The sequence below is a fragment of the Carcharodon carcharias genome, chromosome 10 (assembly GCF_017639515.1).
Source record: "Carcharodon carcharias isolate sCarCar2 chromosome 10, sCarCar2.pri, whole genome shotgun sequence".
NCBI classification, from domain to species: Eukaryota; Metazoa; Chordata; class Chondrichthyes; order Lamniformes; family Lamnidae; genus Carcharodon; species Carcharodon carcharias.
In genome coordinates this window covers 89,558,952-89,574,244 of record NC_054476.1, presented here as the reverse complement: position 1 = coordinate 89,574,244, position 15,293 = coordinate 89,558,952, and the positions used below count along the sequence as shown (strand labels likewise).

At 46.6% G+C, this 15,293-nt stretch overlaps 1 protein-coding gene across 1 annotated transcript in view; it reads right to left on the bottom strand.

Moving 5' to 3' along the window:
- The window catches only part of tspan4a (tetraspanin 4a), a 581,238-nt gene that overhangs the window by 43,771 nt on the left and 522,174 nt on the right, over positions 1-15,293 (bottom strand). The window contains exon 2 of the mRNA XM_041197728.1: positions 3,644-3,835. Within this exon, the coding sequence (XP_041053662.1) occupies positions 3,644-3,835 (192 nt within the window). The remainder of the gene's footprint in view (positions 1-3,643; positions 3,836-15,293) is intronic.

Here is a 15,293-nt window from a genome sequence, read left to right as displayed (position 1 = left end):
TTCCCAACTCCCGAAAGGAAGTCCCATGAATGTTGATTCAAAGAATTTGAGCAGAATATGCTATTTGGGAACCTTGGGTTTTAATTCAGAAATGCCACAAATTCACCAATTCAAGAGCTTTCTGCTTTATTACTGACTCAGATGAGGTGGTCAAGGTGGACAGTAGAGGAATCACTCTCCAACCTTTATTCAGTTCTGAGTACTGGTGAGGGTGATGATTGAGTTGGGGTGTGCAGTCAAATGCAGCACGGTTGACTCAGCTGTAAGGGGTGGGTGATGGGCAGTGGTGGGCTGAGGTGGGGACGGGCAGGAGGGAAATTGGGAAATTAATAGTGTTAGGAGATTCTACAGCTGAGCGTTATAGACAGGCATTTCTGCAGTCACGGATGTGAATCCAGGGTGGTGTGTTATCTCCCTGGGGCAAGGGTCAAGTATGTCATTGAGTGGCTGCAGAGCACCCTGAGGGGGAAGGGTGAACAGCCAGGAGTCGTGGTCCACATCAGTACCAAGTATATAATTAGAAAGAAGGATGAGGTCCTGAGTCAGAATTTAGGGAGCTAGGAAGGAGCTGAAAGGCAGTAATCTCTGATTACTCCCCGTATCACGCACCAGTGACTATCAAAAAAGGAGGGTAGAGAAGATGAACCCTGGCTGAAGAGAGAGTGCAAGAGGGAATGCTTTAGATTTCTGGGACATTGGGACCGGTTCTGGGGGAGATGGGACATGTACAGGGACCAATGACCTTGCAGGGCAGTTTGCTGGTGCTGTTGGGGAGGGTTTAAACTAACTGGGCAGGGGGATGAGATCCAGGAGTTAGCATTAGAAAGGAAAAACAAGCTACACAAAGGATTGGGAGAGATAGAAAGCAGTAGAATAAGAAATAGTAAGATGGGGGTCAGAGGAAGAGGACATGCAATTAGGTTAACATTAGGTTTACTGTGAATGTTTGTACATGTATGTGAATGAATGTGTATATATGTAAATGTATGTGCATACATATGAATGTATGTGAGTGTATATGTGATAATAAGGTGGGTGAGCAGCAGGTGTAAATAGTCACGTGGAGATAACAGAGACCTGGCTTAAAGGAAGGCAGGACTGGGTAGAAGGTGTTCAGGAAAGATAGGAAGGGAAAGGGGAGGAGTGGCAGAATTGAGTAAGGAGAATATTACATTGCTGGAGAGAAAGGATGTTCTTGAGGGCTGAAGGACAGAATCTATGGGCTGGACATTAAGCCTTCTGGTGGGCGAGGGGCTTGTAAAATGCAATGTGTGTCCTGCAGGCAGCCTTCCCACCTGCCCCAACCTGTCTCCCATTTTCCATGGGCTGCTGGAGGTATCAGGCCACCCACCCATCCTGGGACCTACTTAGGCCTTTAAGTGGCCAAGTGGACAGTGTGGTAGCTTTTACTGGGTTGGCTGAGTCGGGCAAGGATAGAGGAACCTCCTTTGTGGGTCCTCTGTGCCCACTGGAGGCACCACCCCCTCCAAGGCCACACTTAGTCACTTAGACAGATGTGGATTAATTAAGGAAAGTCAGCATGGATTTGTTAAAGGCAAATTGTGCTTTACTAACTTGCTTGAGTTTTTGACAGGGTAACAGGTTGATGAGGGTAATGTAGTTGATGTGGTACACATTGAATTCCAGTCCAGAGAAGGTTCATTAGGTTGATCCTGGGTATGGAGTGATTTTCTTATGAGGAGAGATTGAGTAGGTTGAGCCTGTACTCATTGGAGTTTAGAAGAATGAGAGGCCACCTTATTGAAACATGTAAGATTCTTAGGGGGCTTGACAGAGTAGACACTGAGAGGTTATTTCCCCTTGTGGGAGGGTCTAGGACCAGAGGGCATAATCTCAGAGTAAGGAGGCGCCAATTTAAAACAGAGATGACGAAGGATTTCTTCTCTGAGGTAGTCAATCTGTGGAATTCTTTACTGCAGAGGACTATAGAGGCTGGGTCGTTAAGTATATTCAAGGTTGCGATAGATTTTTAATCAGTAAAGGAATCAAGGGTTATGGGGAAAAGGCAGGAAAGTGAATTATCAGATCAGCCATTATCTCATTGAATGGCGGAGCAGACTTAATTGGCTGAATGACCTACTTCTGCTCCTACGTAAATTCATTACCTCCCTGCTCTTGTATTCTATGCCCCTATTAATAAAGCACAGGATATGATATGCTTTATTAACTGCTCTCCACCTATGCCTGAAATCCCCCAGACCAACATGTGTAAGGTGGTAACCAGGCCCTGTGCACCTTGCTGGAAAGGACTGACAATGGATTGATATGGCCTCCCCTTCCCTGGACTGGACGTGGACGGTCTTTTCAATGTCAGCAATCTAAACTGAAGCTTTCTGCCCATTCTGGCCCTGACTCACTTTGGGGCTTCAGCCATAGGCTCGCTTCCCATTCTGGCCCCAAGGCCCAAGGACATTCCCATCCTCATCCCCCACCCAATCATGGGTCTGAGTGAACCCTTCCCCAGTGTTCTCCCCCCTCCTCCCCAGTCAGGCCCTTGCCTTCCAGCCCCTTCCCTTGCCTCTGTCCAGTCTTCCCCACCCCTCCACCAGTCAAGCACATTACGATCCCGCCCCCCGCCCCTCGCCTTACCGCTGGTCTGGTACGTAGAGCCTTGGCTCCGAAACAGCCCTGAAATTGTTGTGCTGTTGCCTGAGCAGCCTGGCGTGAGTCAGAGGAGCCGAGAGCGATGGGCGATGTAAGGTAGGCAAACATATCTCAAAGCCATGTGTGAAGTGCAGTTTGCCAAGTGCACGTCCCTCATATCCGACCGTGAATGACACTGGCCTAATTAGAGGCCACCATGGCCTTTGGATCCAGCATGGGGGCATGATTCCAGCAAGCTGCCTTCATAATTAGCATTCATGATATCCAAATGTATTCAACTGCTGTTCCCGACATGATGCAGCGGGAAACATGTGTCGCCATTGAAGTCTGGAGAGGACAATCGCAACCTGTTTTCACACTGATGTAATCCTGACTTTTGCACTCCCGCAATATTTTCCCCTCCCCCCATTACGCCACTGCTGACTGGAGTGGAAAATCCCGCCCAAAGTAAATAGCAAAAGAAGCAATGGTGACATGAAGAAAACCTTTTTACACAGTGGGTGGTTAGGTTCTGGAATGCGCTGTCTGAGGGTGTGGGAGAGGCTGATTTAATTCTGGCATTTAAAAGGGAATTGGATCATTGCCTGATCAGAGAAGATTTGCAAGGCGATGGGAATGATTGGAGGAGTGACACTAGCTGAGTTGCTGTTGCAGAGAGCTGGCATGGACATGTCGAGCCAAATGGCCTCCTTCTGTGCTGTAAGCATCTATAATTCTATGATTTCAGTGAGTGGGCAATTATCTTTCTGCAATACATCAATAATAACAGCCAAATTCAGTATCAAACACACAGGCATCAAGGACTGAAACATCAGCCAGTGTGCACCAAGTGGGAGTGTGGGGCTAAATGGGAGGTTGCAGGGGGTGGCATAAATGGTGAGGGTTGAGGGTTTAGAGAGGAGGTGTGAGGGGTGAAAGCTTAGGGGTGAGTGCTTTGGGGTGAAGGCTGAAAGATGAGGGTTTATTGCTGAGTGGTTGGGGTGAGGGGTGAAGGGTGATGTGATTTATTGATACTTACAGTCAGTAGAAGACATTTATTTTCTTTAATTGCACCAACACATCCCAGAAATCCGACTATCATCACTACAATGCCGATGCCAATGAGCAGGTTGGCAGCTGATAAGAAGGGGATGGTTGTGGAGAGGGTGGCGAAGTTACCCTGTGTTACAGCCAACCAGGTCCCAACTCCCAGGATCGCACAGCCTCCCAGCTAGGAAGCAAACAAAGAAAAATCATCAGCAATTGATGTATCCCAATCCTATTGAGAGTCATACCCAGAATAAAGATAGGTAAATAGCAATAAACACACTGGTGTTCTTCCGGTGAAACAGAAGCTTTAACTCTGGAACAAAACAGCCCCACTCAATAATCCTCACTTACCCCCTGTCACATGAGCAGGGACATGTTATTTAACATTTAAAAATTCTTTACTTTTGCTTTTCAGAACTCTTCATCTCCCTGAGGCAGCTCAGAAGAGATCAACTGTATTGTAGCCATATTTTCACAGATACAAAGGTAGGTAGAAAAACAAGTGTGAGGAGTACCTAAAGAGTCTAGGTAGTCATAAAGAGTTATAGATAGGTTAACTGAGTGAACAAAAAATCTGGCAGATGGAGTTAATGAGAGAAAACGTGAGCTGGTCCACTTTGGCAGGAAGAATAGAAAAGCAGGATATTATTTAAATGGAGAGAGAGAGTGCAGAATGTTGCAGTGCAGAGGGGTCAGTGTGCCCTTGTACATGAATCACAAAGGGAGTTGTCTTAAGAGGAAAGGTTGATCAGGTTGGGCCAATTCTCACTGGAGTTTAGAAGAATGAGAGATGATCTTATTGAAAGAAGAGTCTGAGGGGGCTTGAGAGGGTGAATGCTGACAGGATGTTTCCCCTCATGGGGGAATCTAGAACTAGGGGGTCACAGTTTCAGAATAAGGGGTCTCCCATTTAAAATGGAGATGAGGAGGAATTTCTTCTCTCAGAGAGTTGTTAGTGATTGGAATTCTCTTCCACAGAGAGCTGGGAAGGCTGGGTCCTTGAATATATCCTAGGCTGTGTTAGATTTTTAATGGACAAGGGAGTCAAGGGTTATGGAAGACAGGCAGGAAAGTGGAGTTAAGGCCACATCAGATCAGCCATGACCTTATTGACTGGGGGAGCAGGCTCGAAGGGCCAGATGGTCTACTCCTGCTCCAAATTCATATGATCTTATGTTCACAGTGGGACATACACTGGCACACACATACTCTCAATGAGACACACACACACACACACACACACACTCTCTGACACACACACACACACAAACACACATGCAAACTCTGTCAGGCAGACACACACACATACATGCACGTACAAACTCTGACAGACACACACACATGTTCTCTCTCACACACACACACACAAACTCTGATATACGCACACACACACCACACATGCGCATACACACACACTCACTCACACACACTCTCACATGGATGGACACACACACTGACAAACATACACACTGATAGAAACACACTAACACACACAGTCAGCATTGCATGAAGAAGTCATACAGACTCGAAAGATTAACTCTGTTTCTTTCTCCACAGATGCTGCTAGACCTGCTGAGTTTTTCCAGTATTTTGCATTTTCTGTTTTTATTTTAGCATTTCATGGAATTTGCACCAACTCGGCATATTATTGACTAGGATGCTAGATCAGTAAAATAGCTTGACAGGAGCCCAGGTCACCCTTCAGATTAGGGTCAAATTCCAAACTAGGAATGAGTCATATGGACTCAAAACGTTAACTGTGTTCCTCTCTACAGATGCTGTCAGATCTGCTGAGTTTTTCCAGCAATTTTTGTTTTTGTTCCAAACCTTCAGTCTGATTAACTCAGGATTTAGTGACTGCCTGAGTCTAGCTGAAAGGACCCCTAATGTGTGAAACTCCCCATCTCCCTCAACTTTCCTTGCTTCAAGCTGTTAAATCCCAAAGCTATTCCTCACCCCCTCCCCTTGTTCTTTTGAACGTAACCTTGGGCTTTCAAGAAGGCTTCTCAATCCTCTTTCAGCTCCCCATCGCCTCCACTGAAATCTGATACTGGAATAAAAACAGAAAATGCTGGAAATACTCAGCAGGTCAGGCAACATCTGCGGAGAAAGAAACAGAGTTAACGTTTCAGACTGATGACCTTTCAATGTAGGCATGCGCCTCTTTAAGGTGTTATGTAAACAAGAGTCGACTCCAGCCCCAAGCCCCATACAGTTAGGGTTCAAAACCCCAAACTCTACTACCAATTGTAAAGTTTTTGAGTTTATTCCAGGGTGTAGGTGTCACTGACAAGCCCAGCATTTATTACCCATCCTCGTTTCCCCTGAGCTTGATGCAATGTAGTGGTTAGTTAACTCATTCTCACAATGGAAATAAACTGAGGAGCAGAAACTTTCCCTGTGTGCAGGAGCCTGATCAAGAGCACGAACATTCATCAAAACACAAGCAGCTAGTCTTGGAGTGCCAGTCTCTCTCTCCTGTTCCTTTGGAGTGCAGCTCCTCCTGAGGGTCAGATTACTGAGGTCACCTATTGGTGCCCCATACCATCACCAATGTTCACCACTTCGCCCTGGAATCATCCTCCCACGCGAGACCATCCAAGCACGTCACAGCAAGGTGACGTGATAAGGCATGCATCTGGTGGGCTACACTTTGTGAGGGGAACTCGGAGGTGAGTGCACAGTAACGTTATACAGCGCTCACGAGATTCGCCTGTTGGACCTCAAGGTTGAGGCGCCTCGCATTCAGGCGAGGGCACAGGCAAGTCGCTTTTTCCCAGCTGGCTGACAGTGCGGTGCCGGGGTAAGAGCGGCCCTGCAGTTGAAGGTAGTGCACAAGCGCATGTGGGGCGGGGGTAGGGAAGTGGCCACGCATCAGGGAAACCTTGTTAAGTGACCATTCCTCTGCAGCTGAGACAGCTCAGACACAGTCACATTGGTAGGATTGGAGTCCGGCTTCTAGCTTATTGCCCACTCAAGCATTACAGAGGCATCAAAGTGCACCGAGTGCTCCGAAACTTTTCACCCCTCGAGTGCAGACTGCAAAGTAATGAGTGTTTTAGTGGAAGGCAGAACAGTTGGATCACTGCGCACATTGTACAATCTCCTTGCTAAAGCTGGCCATGGAGCAGTCACTGCTGGAGACACTCACAGCCCCTTGCAATGTCAGCATCCCAGTTTGGACCTGATGGTTCAAGCTAACAGCGCAACCTTGCAGCACAGATTAGGAGAATGCCTGTGCCTGAGCTGAGAGCACAGCATGCAGTCCACTGGGCAAAGCTGCTGCCAGTCAGTCAGGTGGAGTGGGGCGGAGATGGGAGGGGTTCCAGGCAGCCATGCGGCCCATTAAAATCTGGCCATCCAAGTGGTGAGCAGCACTCTCCGGGAAGCATTAAAGGGCCTTCAGACTTAACCAGGACAGGTTCTTAGTATACCCATACTAACTCACGCGTCTCTCTCTTTCATCTTGCTGGAGGAGCACATCAGTATCATGGAGCCTGGTGAACTAGCTGTATGCCTCATGGCATATAGAGAGCGAAGACAACAGAGAAGAGAATGACTGAGGAGCCTGGCTGGGCAGACGGAGGAGCAGCATCCTCAAGGAGCAGAGGCGGCTGGGGCTCCTGCTCACACCACTAAAGAACCACAGCAAACCATCACCAGTTGGTGCCTAGTTAGATCCAGGATTTGTAGGCGGCAACTTGCATTCCTGCAGATGACTGAGAGCCAGTGTCACTGAAGACTGCGCATGTCCAGGGAACGGGTCAGTCACATATGTCATTTACTGCAGGACTTGGCGCCAAGGGGACATGGAGAGCATCCACTGCCAGTGGCTGTGAAAGTGACTGTGGTGCTCAATTTCTATGCCAGTGGCTCCTTTCAGGGCTCCACAGGTGACCAATCCGCCACCCACAAATACATCTATGAGATCACGGATGCCATCTTCTCCATGGCACACCACTTTGTGCATTTCGCCCAGGACCAGGACAGCCAGAAAGCAAGGGCCATTGGATTCGCCCAGATCTCAGGTTTCCCACAGGTACAGGGTGCAATTGACTGTACTCACATGGTGCTCAGATCTCCGTTACAACAAGCGGTCAACTACATCAACCAAAAGGGCTTCCATTCACTAAGTGTGCAGCTGGGGTGTGACAACCAGAAACGCATCCTGCGGGTCTACGCACGGTTTCCAGGGTGTGTGCACGACGCCTACATTCTCAGTCGGTCACAGATCTCTGACATCTTCCAGGGTCCACAGATGCTGCAGGAGTGGCTCCTCAGAGACAAGGGTTACTCGCAGAGGACGTGTCTGATGACACCTGTGGAGTGGCCTCAGACTGCAGCAGAGTGATGCTATAATGAGGCTCATGCTGCAACTCACAACTTGGTGGAGCAGACCATCATGGAGCTGAAGATGAGGTTCCGGTGCCTGGATTGGTCTGGTGGAGCCCTGCAATACAGCCCACAGAGGGTGTCATGCATCATCATCATCTGCTGCGCCCTTCACAACCTGGTGCTGCAATAGGGAGAGGAGCTGGCTGAGGAGGAGATGGAGGAGGGTGACACCGAAGGGGATGAGGGTGAGCAGGCCCTCAAAGGCAAGGAAGATGGTGATGAGGCCCTCACACTGGCTAGACAAGGCAGGCGTGCTTGGAAGACCCTCAGAGCTGCTAGATGTGTGGAGGATGATGACAACATTCAGTGAGGTGACCCCATAGATCCTCACATTGCATCTGTGAATGTTTGACTCCAGTCTGGCTTATGGCAGCGTCAATACCCTCTGTGAGAATGCTCCTGTCATGGAGATGCAGTGGAGGCCCTAATAGTTGCTTGATTGCAGGGGAATGATGATGACAACATGTAGTGAGGATACTCCATAGATCTTCACATAGCCTCTGTGAATGTCTGACTCCTGTCTGGCTGAGGGCAGCTTGCTTGCGCTCTGTGATCAGGGTCAAATCATAGAGACGCAGCCATGAAACTTTAAATACACCCAATCCTTTGTCAGCCTTCAGCACCTGACCCCTTCAGGAGCACAATGTCACTGGTCACTGATGCTGGTGTGATGGGGACCAGCCCCACCTTAAAGGTGCTGAGAACACATAGAGAGAATGAGAGAACTCTGTGACACCTGCCTTCTGACAGCAATGACCAGCACTGCTGAGGTGCAGGCATCAGTAATGTTTCTGGGGAGTGTGAGGATGGACCATCACTGTGGTCTGAAGGCTGCACAAAGCACAGGGAAGAGGCTCTGTACTGAGACTCCTGCCTTTTATCTCATGCAGAAAGGTTTCACATCTGAGTGACAAGAACACTGCTCATCAGAACAAGGAACCACAGGCAAGGAGGCATTCTTGGGAGTTTATCGACAATAGTGAACGTTATGTATAAGTGATTAACACCCGTGCCCTGGCTGTGCAAATAATTATTAACTTTCCTAACCCTGCCAATACGTCTTGGTGCTCCCTGGACATCCACAGCGGGGGTGGAGGCAGCCTGCTGACTGTGACACCCTGTCTGTGATGACTTTGATGGGCATCCTCTGGAGGGCCAAGACCTGGAGGCCGTGGCCTGCTTCCAGGGTCCTGCTATGTGGCAGTGGCACCCTCCTCGGCTTGTGAAGCTGGATCTGCAGAAGTCACAGGAAGATGGAATTCGGATGGGCCGCACAATCCCGAAATCACCTGGGTGGATGACCCCGGAGTGTGCACCTGCTGATCCTACTCACTGTGACTGCCAGACAGCCCCTGGCTGACTCTGAGTGGATGGGGTAACTGGAGTGAGATCGAGCTGCCCCACATCCTACTCACATACACACCGTTGGAGGCCAACTATGGCATCAGCAATGGAGTTCAGCCCGCACAACAGCATAGGAGTGATGTCCTGGACTAAGGTCTCCATGGCATCCGCTATCCTACCAGTGTTGACCTCAGTGCATTGGCATGCCAGTGTTATCACCTCAGCCTGAAGACAGACAGACTCCTCCATTGGGCCTTGCAATCTGAGGAGCGCAGCAGACACCCCTTCCTGATGTTCCTGGGCTTGCCTTTGCAGTTCCAGCAACTGTGACATGACCAAGTCCAGAGGCTCATCATCTGACTCGGACTCAGCAGATTCCTGGCCTCCAGCAGCCCTCCGAGTGCTGGGGACCTGGGAAGTCCCTACCTCTGCCTGAGGCTACTCTAAAGCTAGATCCCACTGAGATGTGTGTCTCTGCACTGGTGGAGAGTGTGGGTGAGTGCTGTGATGGGACTTCAATGAGGAATTCAGCAGATTCCTCTTCCCAGGTGTCTTTGTGGCTTGATTGGAGGCCCTGGGCCATGGATTCTGTTGGCTGTTGCACTGCTGGACTGTCACTTGGTAGAGCAGCACTGACCTCACCCTCGGCACAGAACCTGCCCAGATCACTACTGGCCAGCTGGATGGCTCTGTTTTCAAAGTCCATGAGGGGCTTGATTTCAGGCATTTCTCCACTAGTCTGTGACCTCTCTCTGTTGTGTGCCAACTTGTTCTGCATAAATAGATGGAGGATGCCTGCCAGGCCACATGATAAGTAAACCTGGTATATGTGGGTGAAGATTGGTCCCATGGATGGGATGAGGGCAATAACGGTGAGTGTAAGTGAGTGGTGATGTCCCTTGAACCGGCAATGAGTGAGGGCCCTGTGGATATGTGATGGGTTTGTGAGTGTGTGAGTTGAGAGTAATGAGAATGGTGACTTACCCTGGCGGAATGGAGGAGATCATTCATTCTCTTGTGGAACTGGGTGTCTATTCTCTTTTGCAGGACATTGGCACTGACCACCGCCATCGCCACCCATGCTGGATTAGTGATGTTGCTGCCACTCCTCCTCCAGAGTGGGGGCAGGGGACATCACTGCGGGCCTCCACTGCGTCCAAAAGGCATTGGAGGGCCGCATCATTGAACTGGGGGGCTTCAGTCTTCTTCCCTTTTGGGTCCATGTCTTCTTTGCAGCAGTTACGGGTTGGAGGTACGGAGAGGTGTGCGCGCGGCTGCACTTTAAATATGGTGCCCGGCGTTAGGAAGCAGTGAGGTGACATTGTGGGAGCGAATGAGAGCCCACCTGCTATCGAAATGGCTTGTTCCCCTGGAATGCATAATTAATGATGTGTCATTGGAGTGATACGGCGTGAGGAGCCGCCATTGTGGCCGGCGGGTAAAACATTTTTTTTCCTGCCCACTACCGCACTTAGTACAAATCTGGACTATTCCACCAACAATGTTTAACACATTCATCCAATCTGTTGCTATTTGACTATTTTTGATCAGGCTTCCACAATGCTGTCTGTATTGTCAAAGGTGTTTAGCAGCTGCAGTGAGGTTCTGCCATCACTGATAGATCAATGATCTCATTGTGAACAATAATTACATCAATCTCACATCAGTTAATCACATTGCTTCTACACACAAAATATTGATTATTTTAAATCCTCATTACCTCAACTCCCATTTTATACACAAATTTCTTGCTGTTGACAATTGCACATGGTTTCACAGTGACCTTTGTACAGTTACATTGTCAGTAATTTTTACCCTGCTGAATAAACTATGACTCTACACAGTTACGGTGTATAATCCTTACCTTGCTGAATAAACTGTGACGCTACACAGTTACAGAGTGAATAACTCTTACCCTGCTGAATAAACTGTGAGTCTACACAGTTACAGTGAGTAATCCTTACCCTGCTGAATAAACTGTGACTCTACACAGTTACAGTGTGTAATCCTTACCCTGCTGAATAAACAGTGACTCTACACTGTTACACAGTGAATAATCCTTACCCTGCTGAATAAACAGTGACTCTACACTGTTACACAGTGAATAATCCTTACCCTGCTGAATAAACTGAGACTCTACAGAGTTACATAGTAAGTAAGGTTATCCCCTTTGGAAGGAGGAACAGATGTGCAAATTATTTTTTAAATGATGAGAGATTAGAAAGTGTAGATTTACAAAGGGTCTGGGTGTCCTGGTCAGTAAGTCACTGAAGGCCAACATGCACTTTGGAAAGTTAGTGATATGTTAACCTTTATCTCAAGAGGATTTGAACACAGGAGTAGCGAAGTCTTGCTTCAATAGTGTAGAACCTTGGTTGAGCCGCATCTGGGGTACTGTGTGCAGTTTTGGTGGCCATATCTTTAGGAAGGATATAGAGGGGGTGTAGCAAAGATTCAACTAACTTGTTCCTGGAATGGTGGAACTGTCCTAAAAGAGAAATTGGGGAAACTGGGTCTGTATTCTCTAGAGTTTCGAAGAATGCGAGGTGATCGCATTGAAACCTACAAAATAACTTAAGGAATAGACAGGGTAGATGCAGGTAATATGTATCCCTAGGTGGGGAGTCTTGAACCAGGAGACACAATTTCAAATTAAGGTGGAAGCCACTTAGGACTAAGATGAGGAGAAATTTCTTTAATCAGAGGGTTGTGAATCTTTGGAATTCTCTACCCCAGAGGGCTGTGGAAGCTCAGTCATTGAATATGTTTAAAGCAGAGATTGACAGATTTCTAAATACCAATGACCCAAAGCTGGTTTGGGTGGAGATGAGGAATAGTAGGGGAAAAAAGTAATTCATGGGAGTGGTCTACAGGCCCCCTAACAGTAGCCACAGTGTAGGACTAAGTATTCAAGAAAGAATATTCTGTGCTTGTGGTAAAGCGACGGCAATAATCATGGGTGACTTTAATCTACACAAACTGGAAGAATCAGATTGGCAGTAGTATCCTGGATGAGGAGTTCTTAGAATGCTTTCAAGATAGTTTCTTAGAGCAGCATGTTCTGGAACCAATCAGAGAGCAGGTTATATTAGGCTTGGTATTGTGTAACATGACAGGATTAATTAATGACCACAGAGTAAAGGCATCTCTAGGTAGAAGTGACCACAATATGATTGAATATTACATCCAGTTTGAATGGGAGAAGAGTGGGTCTAAGACAAGTAATTTAAACTTAAATGTGGTGATGAAAGCTGAGCTAGCTGAAGTGAACTGGGAAACTAGGCTAGAGGATAAATCAATTGAGAAGCAGTGGCAGACATTTAGGGGGATATTTCAGAGTATTCAGAATAAGTACATTACTATTATAAAGAAAAATTCTAAGGGGAGGATACACCATCCATGGTTAACTGGAGATGTTAAGGAAAGAGTCAAACTTAAGGAAAAAGAAAAGGTGAGTGACAGGACAGGTGATTGGGCAGAATATAAAGTATGGCAGAGAATGACTGAAAGGTTAGTCAGAAGTAAGAAATTAGAGTGTGAGAGGAAGCTAGCTAGAAATATAAAAATGGATAGCAAGAGTTTCTACAGGTATTTAAAAAGGAAAAAGAGTAAGTAAAGTGGGTGTTAGTCCTCTAGAGGATGAGAATGGGGAGTTCATAAGAGATAATAAGGAAATGGCAGAAGAAATGGACAAATATTTTGCTTTTGTGTTCACTATAGAGGATACAAAAACATTACAGTAATAGCTGTGAATCAGGGGATGAATGGGACAGGGGAACTTGGTGAAATTACAATCACTAGGGAAGCAGTACTGAGCAAATTGATGGACCTGTGGGCTGACAAGTCTCCTGGTCCCAATGGATTATATCCTAGGGTCTTGAAAGAGATAGCTAATGAGGTAGTAGATGCACTGGTGTTAATTTTCCAAAATTCGCTAGATTCTGGAAAGGTCCCATCAGAATGGAAAGTAGCAAATATAACCCCTCTATTCAAGAAGGGAGGGAGGCAGAAAACAGGAAACTATAGGCCAGTTAACTTGATGTCTGTCATGGGGAAGGTGTTAGAATCTATCATTAAGGAGGTTATAGCTGGGCACTTAGATGAACTCAAGGCCATCGGGAAGAGTCAGCATGGTTTTGTGAAAGGAAAATCATGTTTAACCAATTTATTGCAGATTTCTGAAGGAGTAACATGTGTGGCATCTAAAGGGGAGCCTGTACACGTACTGTACTTGGATTTCCAGAAGGCATTTGATAAGGTGTCACATCAAAGGTTAATATGGAAAATAAAAGCGCATGGTGTAGTGAGTAATGTATTAGCATTGTTAGAAGATTGGCTGGCTGGCAGAAAGCAGAGAGTATGAATAAATGGGTCTTTTTCAGATTGGCAGGATATGATGAGAGGAGTCCCACAGGCGTCTGTGCTGGGGCATCAATGTTTTACAATTTACATCAGTGGCTTAGATGAGGAGAGTGAAGACATAGTAGTACTTGTAGATAACACAAAGATAGGTAGGAAAGTATGTTGTAAAGAGGATGAGGAGGTTGCAGATGGATATAGATAGGTTGAGCGAGTAGACAAAGTTCTGGCAAATGGAGTTTAATGTGAGAAAATGTGGAGTTGTTCACTTTGGCAGGAAGAACAAAAAAACAGAGTATTATTTAAATAGAGAACAGCTGCATAATTCTGAGGTGCAGAGGGATCTAGGTATTCTAGTGTATGAGTCACAAAAAGTTAGTATGTAGGTACAGCAAGTAATTAAGAGGGCTAATGGAATTCTATCCTTTATTATGAGAGGGATTGAAAATATAAGTAAGGATGTTATGCTTCAGTTATACAGGGCATTGGTGAGACCGCACCTCGAATACTGTGCTGTTTTGGTCTCCTTATTTAAGGAAGGATGTAAATGCATTGGTGGTGGTTCAGAGTAAGTTTACTAGATCGATACCTGGAATGAGTGGGTTGTCTATGAGGAAAGGTTGGACAGGCTGGGCTTGTTTCCAATGGAGTTCAGTAGAGTGAGGAGTTATTTGATTGAAGTATACAAGATCCTGAACAGCCTTGTCAAAGTGGACGTCGAAAGGATGTTTCCTCTTGTGGGTCCAGAACTAGGGGGCACTGTTTTAAAATTAGGGGTTGCCATTTTAGGACAGAAATGAGGAGAATTTTTTTTCTCTCAGAAGGTTGTGTGACTTTGGAACTCTCTGCCTCAGAAGGTGGTGCAAGCGGGGTTACTGAATATTTTTAAGGTAGAGGTAGATAGATTCTTGTTAGGCAAGGGAATCAAAGGTTATTGGGGTTAGATAGGAATGTGGAAATCGAAACACAAGAATATCAGCCATGACCTTATTGAATGGCAGGGCAGGTTCGAGGGGCCGAATGGTCTACTCCTGTTCCTATTTCTTATGTTCAAAGTGTTATAGGATAGTGTGGGAAAAAGTGAAAGCGAAGTGAAAGATCAGCCATGATGATGTTGATAGGTGGAGCAGGTTCGATAGGCTGAATAGCCTTTTCCTGTTTCTATGTCATCCTTACCCGCCTGAATAAACAGTGTCTCTACACAGTTACACAGTGAGTAATCCTTACCTGCTGAATAAACAGTGTCTCTACACAGTTACACAGTGAGTAATCCTTACCTGCTGAATAAACTGTGACTCTACACTGTTACACAGTGAATAATCCTCACCCTGCTGAATAAACTCTCACCCTACACTGTTACACAGTGAGTAATCCTTACTCTGCTAAATAAACTGTGACTCTACACTGTTACACAGTGAGTAATCCTTACCTGCTGAATAAACTCTCACCCTACACTGTTACACAGTGAGTAATCCTTACTCTGCTAAATAAACTGTGACTCTACACTGTTACACAGTGAATAATCCTCACCCTGCTGAATA